This window comes from Xiphophorus maculatus, chromosome 3 (genome assembly GCF_002775205.1).
Source record: "Xiphophorus maculatus strain JP 163 A chromosome 3, X_maculatus-5.0-male, whole genome shotgun sequence".
NCBI classification, from domain to species: Eukaryota; Metazoa; Chordata; class Actinopteri; order Cyprinodontiformes; family Poeciliidae; genus Xiphophorus; species Xiphophorus maculatus.
In genome coordinates this window covers 22,684,609-22,695,177 of record NC_036445.1, presented here as the reverse complement: position 1 = coordinate 22,695,177, position 10,569 = coordinate 22,684,609, and the positions used below count along the sequence as shown (strand labels likewise).

At 39.0% G+C, this 10,569-nt stretch overlaps 1 protein-coding gene across 11 annotated transcripts in view; it reads right to left on the bottom strand.

Annotated features, from left to right (window-relative positions):
• Positions 1 to 10,569, bottom strand: part of LOC102227975 (triple functional domain protein-like) — a 98,343-nt gene that overhangs the window by 14,898 nt on the left and 72,876 nt on the right. For all 11 annotated transcript variants that reach the window (XM_023330538.1, XM_023330539.1, XM_023330531.1 and 8 more), the window contains one exon: positions 7,269 to 7,521. In XM_023330538.1, coding sequence (XP_023186306.1) covers positions 7,269 to 7,521 — 253 coding nt within the window. The remainder of the gene's footprint in view (positions 1 to 7,268; positions 7,522 to 10,569) is intronic.

Sequence of the window (10,569 nt, the reverse complement as noted above, 5' to 3'; positions counted from 1 at the left end):
ACTATTAAAATCGTGTCCACTGACGTGATTAGCGTGACTGAATAAAATTGTTGTCTTTGGACAATATGAGCTTCTGATTTAAGATTATATGATCAATTTGTCATGCTTGAGCACAATAAAATGTCGATTTGTATCTTATTTCCATTGAATAATTATTTTTCCACAGAAACACAACAATATTTATTTCACTCCTTCTCTCCTCTTGACTCAGGATAAGTCAGATATGTTTGTCTTGCTTGAAGGAAAACTGATGCAAAATTATGTTATTAGATTTTAGAATTGATATGATATATGCCTGCCTACAACCACAGAGTGTTTCCAATACCCATGTACTCTGTAGTAATTCCTTTGTGATCAGAACATGCAATTAGTCAAAACAAAAAGTATTTTTAATTTGTTATTCAGTCCCAGGATTATGTCTTCAATTACCAGTTTTGAAAGTTTTACTTAGTCACATGTGCTTGTGATTTCCAAACTGCTTCAGCAAATCAGAATATTATTTATAGCATCTCCAATCTGATATTAACAGCTGATAAGTTGCCCTTTATTGAACTCTGGACTGCTGTGATGAAACGGTCTGGGCCGTTACAATTTTACCATCTTTAACGCTCTTTAAGGAGAAATGAAACACTGTCCTGTGACTAATCAAACCATTGGGGAAGTATTATGTTGTCTAAAAAGGAGAGGGGGTGGGGGATGTGGTTTTCAATTATGAGAAGGAGAACCAGGAATGAAAAGCAGGAGCAAATATTTTTTTTTAGAAAGACTTAATTTGGCACCTCTAAAAATGTAGCATTTTTAAAAAATAACGTGGGTTTAGAAAGCTAAAAAACATACCAAACTGCACAGTAACAATTTTTTACGTTTGTCCAAAGAAGGCATAGTCTGGTATGAGAATCTGTTATGCCTCAATATTCTTAAAATACCACAGTTTCTGCCAAAAAAAGGTAAATGACATTTCTAACATGGTGCAATTTGTTTTATATTTAAAACTTAAAAGCAATTGTTATTCCCACTGAAACCCTGTTTAGAAAACCCAGCTGTGCAAACTTGTGCTTTTCGAGAGTACAAGCCAGAGGAAATATCCATCAGTCAGGCCTCTCATGGATAACAAACAGACCATGTTTCCTGCAGACATGCTGGGCTCACAAGGGAACATGTAGCCACAGTTAACAAGTACATTTAACACGTGTTAATGTGCAAGGAAAGGTTAAGAAGGCATGGAATTGCGGGAAGTGAGTGTTGCACCAATAACTGTCTTTAAATTCTAGATATTTGTTATAAAAAATAACAATTAGAAGACTTTTACCCAGCTTTAAGTAGTCTTTAAGTACTGTTCACTTAAAGAGTAAAACAGCGTAGAAATCAATAACTTGCACCACATGTTGCATGTTTAAGATGCTCAAGTCCCAACTAAATGAGCACTTATTGGTTGTGATGACTGAGCAGGGTCCTCTAAGAAGGATGTGAATGGGTAGAACATGGGGTCAGCAGCCTTGACACATTCCCCCTTGGAGAGTAATAATTCCTCAGACACATGGAGATGGTCGAATTGGAGCCCTTTCCCCTGCATAGGCTCTCTTTCACTCTGGAAACACCTAAAGGACAGCTAGTCCTGACCTTATGCATGGGAACCCCCCCCCTGACCTCGCTGTCCAAATCTAACCATTCCAGCATGGGCAGCTGTGTTCAAGACAGCCAAAATACGTAATATCTGAGACAAATCCTAGATCTGTCCAAAATTCTCCTGCCAGTGATGCATGCTCAGACAATCGTTCCTGGAAAATCCTAAGGAGCTCTTGCGGGATGTGCAAACGGCCTTACATGACTCTCCTAAAGGCGAGTTAGTCAGGAGCAATGCAGATCAATGTTGCAATGTTATTTCAGCTGCTTCTCTCAGTAATCTTCTAGCTTCACGTTTTGGTTATCTGAGATTGGAAAATACATCTGTGTCCTCCAGAGTCACCTCAAATCCTACTCCCTTCTAATATCCTGAACAAACAACACACCTGCATCAACTAGCATTTCATTCAGCTTCATAGTCCTGGTGACAAAAAAAGTGTATTCCATTCAGGTGTCTTGGAGAAAGAGATGTATCTTAAAGTCACAGGATACAGTAGATTCTGGAGGGACAGGAGTTGAGCTCCCTTGCTTTACAAAATGTCCTAATATGCTTTTTAATCTTCTAATATCCTCCTGTTTTCATTAGGGAAAAGCCATCCTTGTCTGCTTTGCTTCCTGTTTAATTCATCAGCAAACTCATTTTAGCATTAATAAACTGCTGATGCAACTGGGACAGCTTTAGCTGCAGGACTATCGATGCATATCTGCACTAAGCAGAAACACGGTGAACAATGTGAACCGAATAAATGTGCATACACATGCAACAGCATGTTCTATGCATCCCAAATTAGCAGATATCAAACTTCATAAAAACTGCCATCATGTCTGTCTACCACTTAAAACCTATTTTTTGAAGACATATTAGAAATGCACTAAATTGTGTCCATGTAATGTCCCAACACAATTGTGCATAATTGTGAAGTGGAGGGAAAACAATATGACATTTGCAAAATGTTAAAAACATTTCAATCCACCTTAATCTAATACCTTCTAATAAAGCTCGGAGCACTAAGTTGCTTTCAGAAGTTACCTAATTACTAAATAAAGTTAACCTGTGAATAATGTAATCTCGTCATAAACAACTAATCCGTCAAGGCTCCACAGGTTTGTCAGAGAACATTAGCGATCATACAGCATCAAGAAACGTACCAGACAGGTCAAGGATAAAGTCAACTAGACTTTATCCTAGTTGACTTTAGGATAAAGTCAACTAGGATATTTATCGCAGGATTAGATACAAAAACAATGTCATCACCCCAAACTGAAGCAACCAAGATACCCATGACAATTCTGAAAAACCAGATCCATAGCTAAGAGTCTGAATTTTTCAACAACAAAACTATTTGTTGTTAACAAAACCGACCTTCACTGGAGAAGATAAGAAGAAAAGTAATGCTAAGACAAAGACAGAAGAAGTCATGTCTGCACTTTGCCAAAAGTCATAGAAGAAAAACATGTAGAAGAAGGTGCTCTGGTCAGATTAGACCAAAAATGAATCTTTTTGGCCAACAAGGAGAATGAATTGTGTGGTGGAAAACTAAAAACTAAAAAAATCCATCCACTAAAACACGGCAGTGGCAGCAACATACGGGGGACTTGCTTTTCATCAGAAGTTTTGTGATGGCCTAAGCAAATAATATTCAAGTAAGCTAAAAATAAGTTTGTGACAAAATCTGAACAAGTTCACTGAACAAGTAGTAATGGATGCCACTGCAAAGAACTTTGCAGATTTACAAGGTTTGCACTAAGAATATGAGTGGGGCTGCATGTGGGGGTCGAACATACAACTGCAGTGATTAAAAAGGTCTGTGCAGCAACACAGAAGCATGCCTGGGATTCCAGAGGTCTCGCCAGGAGAGTGTTATTTGGGTGGTCTTTCTCCCACAGGAGAAGTGATGCAAAAACACACAGATGGAAGATGTGGTTAAGGACCTGAACTTCGGGGAAAGAGGTACAACATGTGGGAAAGCGCTGGGAGACTTGACATGCTTACCTGTAAACACATGGAGAAGGCTTGAGAGGGCTTCCCACGGCAGTATTCATGGAGCACAGAATCAATCAGAACTAGATTTTGTTTATCTTTCATTGTATACATCTGACATCTGCGGAGCACTTGAGGAAAAACTACATCCTAAAAGCCTCATTCTCTTTTTGCTCTTATATTTTTCTTTCTGCTGGGGTTTACAGTAAGATCTGCAGCCCATCTGTGCAGAGCCTGCCTGGTGAGCCCATACACACACACACACACACACACACACGCACACACACACACACACACACACACACACACACACACACACGCCCGCATGCACAGAAACATAATCTAATGACAGAGATTGCAGCAGATTTAAAGCCGCATCACATAATAATGCATCGTCTAAATTAATTTCAGCGCCATAATGCCACAACCTGATCCAGAGATGAACTTTAAAATGACTAAATAAGATGCACTAGAAGCATAACACAAAAACAAGCTGTTTCACACATATTAAGGCTTCCTTTCCCACATGTAGAACTTTTGAGATAAAAGGATACATTTTTGCAGCCTGACTCAAATTTTTCTTATCATTTATTAGACTCAGCTTCTATTGTGACAAACAACCCTGTTTTTAAATGTCACAATTATGTATTCTAAATGAATCCGAATGAAAGCTTTGATAAGAGAGATTGACATTTACACGTGTCCTCCTAGAAATAATGTTTCTTCCTCGTGTGTCACGCGTGATGGAAGCACCTACCCAGATCCAGCAGCCAGAACTTGCAGCTGTCTGAGGGGTCTTCCCCTGATAAATCCATAGAGAAAAACGGGCTCAAAGACACCAAGGAATCGATCCCACGGGCCATATTCGCCAAGTATATAAGCCTCTTGATTCCCGACTTATTCTGTTAAAGCATTTCCACATGTATGAGAGTTTTCATGAGGAAGAAAAAAAAACAGCCTAAGCTTATCCGAACTGCTTTGGAAAAGGTCTTGTAATTAAATAAACGTTGCCGATATTCCACAGAGAGAAAGTGAGAAGTCCAGTGTGAGACGAAAAGAGAAGTCAAATGCTGCATTATAGTGTAGGATGTTATCCTCTCCCTTTCTTTGTATCTTCTTTTCCTCCCTCCCTCCCTAGCGAGTGGGCTGCTGTGAGGATATCTCCTGTTCCAAAGGGACGTCTGGAAACATGCAGCTCATCTACCGTATTACCCTTTGTAGAAGCGCCCACACGGCTCGTGTGGGCGGGTGCCTATTTTACAGGCATTAGGATGCATACAAGTTGTGCAGTATGCTTGGAATAAATATAGACTCTGTTATGAAATCCATCTGAAGTGAACAGGAAAAAGGTTCAACAGCAAATATGGAGGTGAGACACACAAAGACGCCTCAGTGAAGCTAAATGGGAGCAATAAGCAGCTTCAAGGCTACCAACAGTGAGGATATAATTAATATGTGTGTGATTGTCAGCAAGTATATAAAAAAAAAAATAGACAGAACACCAACTGCTCTGAAGACTGATGCCTTTGTGTGGGTGCTTCACTATTTTGTAAAAAGAAAAAAGTTAATGTGACAGGATGAAAACGGAGAGATTCCTGGACAACAGTCTGATTTCCTGAACAGTCACTTTCTCAAGAGTTGGGGGGGGGGGGGAAGGAAAACAAAACTAAAAACTTAATTATTGATCATTAAAAAGAAGGCGAGGAAATAGCAAAGATGTTTTCCTCATTTTTTTGTCCACCTCCTACACAGAGGCATTTTTTGTTTTTTACTAGAACAACCCCTGCAGGGAGCGCCTCCTTTTCATTACTTCCTCCGGTCACATGAAAAACAGCACAAACTGACTGTGAGGGTGCAGTCAAGGAATCAAAAACACCACAGGACAAAGGAACCTAACAGCTGGAGTTGAAAGTGTTCAATAAGTGTTTGGGAAATTCTTCCCTATTTTCTACTGGACCTTGTAGTAAACCATTCAGCTTACTCAAAACTCTGGGCAAGTTGTCATTTAAATACAAATGCAAACTTTTCTTCTTTATCTCCATAGAAACAAGCAGTCCAGTTCTCACCCGCTCTTCCAGATTCCAAAACCAAAATGCACATTTAGAAGATAAGACAGTAACCATCTTACATTTTGGTCTTTTTTTGTTGTTGTTGTTTAATTTAATCAGTATTCAGGTGAATGATTTCAACTGTTCAGTTGACAGGAAACATACTAGTATACATAACCAGCAGTAGAAGGAAGTATGCTATTGTAGAAGCTGGAGACAATACTATCAGTTTTGTGTAAACACCTTTACTGTGTAAAGATGTCTCAAAGTTAGCCGTTTTCAGAATCACAGAGGTGCTTAAAATACAATCTGAGAAGTCAGATATAGGACATAGAACATATCTAAAGGGAATATATTCAATATCAGATTTTTGTTCCTCAAGCAAGACTTAGCAGATTGCAGGAAGGCAGAATTACAACAAAGTTGCTCTGCTTTATCCTTTTACAGTTTCTACCTTTGTCAAGACGCATGCTCAAGTTAAAAATGTCCACAGTCTTTCGAAAAACTTAGCTTTATGGTTCTTAAGAAAATACATAAGGACACTACTGTTTTAGTAATGCTAATAGCTAATATATGATAATGAAGTCATCTCAATGTCTACTAGATGATTCTTGCAAAAAGTTGCTTATAGCAAATGAAAGCTCGCCATGGGAAGGCTTTTTTTTTTTTTTTTTAGCTGTTCTTAAATAATCTTACAGCTAGTAAGACATCAAAATTGGTACCAGTAGTCAAAACTTTACACAAAACTGAAATGAACTACAAAAAAATTGATTGGTGCAGCTCAACTGGAGACCATTTCTCAAGAGTCTGAAATCAACACCTACATGACCAAAAGAAGAACATTCCGCACAGCACCATGAAACGGATCAGGCGGGGCTTTCTAGTCTCAGCGAATTACAAGATTGCAAGAAAGCAGATGGAACTGGATGATATCATTGCACTGACCCACAAAAAGCTGAAACTGAGCTGTCCCTGAGGACAAAGAAGCAGCACGAGGCACTAAAGCCATGGTTAGACACTTATGCTAAAAAAAAAAAAGGCATAAAAGCGCTTTTAGCACCACAACAAACATGCTAACAGCTTCTCATCATGACTAATGGAGTTTCTGACATCACATCCTCTATCATTTCACCACATAAGGAGACCTACGTGTAGTATTTGTTATGCTGGAGACGCATGCTGTTTCATGTTTAAGCCAAGAAAAGGGCTTCCAAAGGTAATAATAAGGTAGGTAGCTGCTGGGAGGAAGTGAGAGGAAGTCATGAAATTTTCTTAAAGATAATTATTAGAGCTGCACTTCAGATATGATCTTCACTGTTGCATAGCAACACTTGGAAATACATGTTTGTGTTTCCTGAAGCAGTTAACAAGAAACTCAGGTTGTGCAGGTCAACTGTGATATGTTTTCAAATATAAAAGGAATCCTGATAGGTGTCACATGTTCATGTGTGTGTAACTGTGATCTGTATCTACTTGAATAGAATTTGAGAAGTTGGTTATCACATTAAAGACAAAAAAAATGAAGATATTTACTTTGTTAGATATATTTCAGTTTGATCAAATATTTTTTCCATCCACTTGAGCTTTCAGAAGTGAGGAAAATACTCTGGTCCTACCTTTATGGTTGAATAGCCCCTCCATTTCCATGGAGGACCGGGAGTGTGCAATGCAGAGGATGGAGCAGGGCACGATTCCCTCCTGAGCAGGGGAGCGGTCTGTGGTCCTGACCAAGCACCAGTCTGGTTTGTCATGAAGTCGCTCCAAAACCTCCACAGTCTGGCCGCGGCGTACGGTAAGCTCCCCATTGCTGCTGCCATTACTGGCCACAAAGTCATGGATCACCACCGTCAGTTCGCAGCCACCAGAGAGCTGTGATGGAAGGAGCAAATGATCGCTTAATCGATTAGTATTTCAGATGCAGAGAAATGGGACTGGTGAGTGGAATCTGTTAATTTGTAGCTTAATTGTCCTTGACCCGTTTCGTTGCTCCCGGAAAGCACCATACATTGGTACAACCAGGTCATGCTAATACCAACACTCTTCAGAGTGGACAGTAATGGAGTGAAGACGGAATATTTACATCATTATTATGTTTAAGATGAAATCAGAGAAAACAGAGACGTAAGCAGATATTTAATTGGAAATTGTATTTTCTATGAAATGTTGAGACATTTTTACGGGTCATTCATCCTGCGTGAGAGCAAGACATTCAGCAGACAAAAGCAAGGCTAGGCTAGGTACAGAAAACTGGCTCTGTTTTATCTTTTCTTGTGCTTTCAGCATAAGTACTTCATGGAACATGTATTTGGAATTTTCTTCAACAGATTACCATTTTGTTAAAGAATAAACACAGGGTTGATAGTAATCTGTGACTTAAACTGCGCTAATCTTAGATATAGAATCAAAGGTTTAAAATGTCAACTCTGTACATAATCTTGTCTCGTTTTTAAAAGAAACCCTGTCTTGTGTTGACATTTTCCTAACAGGCTTTGAAGTTGCCTTTCTCCCATCGTAGATAATTAAGGACTGCTCTCAGCAGGAAGGCTAGAAAACCTATCTTGAATGCAGAACCTGCTAAAATCAGAACCAGCAGGTCTGAGCTTTACAAAACATTCTCTTTGAAAATCTGCCACAAACTTCTGATCGGTGCATTTGTAAAACATTTTTATTTGTTGACATGGCTGTATAACGTGTGGAAATATTTAGGATCAAAATAGTGAATAGGAGTGAATTATAACACCTAATGTACTGTACACATGTATAAAAATTGAAGCCAGAACACAGGATAGTCTAACGTTGTTTTAGTTGACATTTCATCTCACAAAATATTATAAAAATTCAGACCCAACATAAATTTTATATAAATAGATAAATTCTATATCTCTTGCTATAACCCCTTATAGTCCATACATACATAGTCTTGTACATCCGTAAATAAATATTTATATCTCGTAGAGCACTTTTGGATAGATGCAAACTACATCTCGTTGCTTGTACTTGTGACAGTGCAATGACAATAAAGTTGAATTCTATTCTATTCTAAATTTTAGTTTTTGTGTCATATTTAAGCATCTTTTCAGTACAAATGTAATGTACTGAATCTGTAATCAATAAATCTGCTGCAACAATTATTTTAGTAATATGTAGACTAATGTATGTTGCTATACATATACAAATATGTGTAGCAAAAGTGAGTGCAATAAAGTGAAAAAATAAAAAAAAAGTAATGATTACAGACCTAATTTAGCTAAACAGAAAAAACACTATCATACAATCTGACTTTAAATTAGGCTGTTTGCTGCTTTTAATGCTTTGATGCAAAATGACAGGTAGAGAAAATTTAGTTATATAAACATAAATCTCCACATAAGAAAAAAGATGATAGTTGTAAGAGGTTTAAATTAATGTTAATATTATTTTAACAAATTAAATTAAAAAAGTGCATACACTATAGTCATAAGCTCCTTTGCCAAATCATTCATGGAGGAAAAAGTCTACATTTGCAACATACCCTCTGATAGTGTGGCAGAGCCAGAGAACTGAGGAGCTGAGAGACGGGATTTGAGATCTTCTCTTCCAGTTTGTCAATTGTCTTCCACTCCCTCATCATGAAAGATGGTCAGAAAAGCAAAACAAGTTCTGGAGCGCTGGCTGATTTTCAGCAGGGATCTCTAAAATGTTCCTCAATCACACTTAGAAGATTGTTACTCGACAAGGAGCCGTCACCCAAAGGACAGTCACACTCATTTTCTGAAATGTTGGTTTAGTAGCTACGTGAAATATATTTGAAGCTCTGGTCAAAGTTGAAAAATGATCCACAAGCTCTTCTTTGAAGTCCTCACTTTTAGACTATCGACGCATAGATGATTTCCTCAGGAAGAGCTTCTCTCTGCAGAAGAGCAATTTAATCCATCCTTCCTCTAACGAATGCTTCTAAAAGAATTGACCTGGCTAAGGCCCCCACTCCATCACTAACAAAAACAGACTCCAGAAAAGTAGAGAGAAAGAAAACTGCCCAAATTTTAGAGCAGTCTGTGATCGATTAATGTGACGGGATAATGCTGTGCTCTCCTGTCTGGCAAGAAGACGAGCATCCTCTGTCAAAAGAGAGTGGGAGGCTGAAGCTGCTGACACACAAGTCAGTCACTTCAACAGAAAAACACACCGGAACAGGAGCGCGCACACACTCCCCCCGCCCCGCCAGCAGCACAAGCATGCCACTGTCATTGCCTCCTGAAAGAAATGCCTCATCTGAGTACCCGCAGAAAGACGGGGCACACAGAGACGCATTCAAAAAGTGGGAATGGGATGCCCATTCAAATGTGCACGTGTTCCTCTATGTTTATGGATCTTTATGCAAGTGAGCACGCTTCGAACTGAGGGGACAATTCTTAATTAATTAGCCTCTTTGATGATTTTGACGGGAGTGGGCAGATGCACAAGCAGACACGGACTTGTTCACCTCCCATCTAAAACAGTCCTGTGTTGCATAAAGCAGCTGCACAGTCGAGATTAGCGCTACTCTAACAGTTAAGCTGTGAAAGCTGAACATTATAATTTTCTTATTTTCCTGATTGCAGAGGAAGCCTGGTGAGGGCCGATCTGGGGTAAATCCAAGTCAAGTGTGAAAATAATGACCCGATCCACTCCTCATATTTATAATTAATACAACACGAAGGCAGAGGAAGAATTTTATTTTTTATTTTTATATCCGACTGTGTGGGGTGTTAGCTTTACAATTGATCATACTGAGCGTAGGAGGATAAGCCTTCTGTGGTGTGATTGCCACATATAACCAAAGCTGATCGTTACTGTTCCCAGAGAACAAGGATTTTCTCTCTCAACCACACACACACACACACGCACGCACGCACACACACACACACACACACACACACACACACACACACACACACA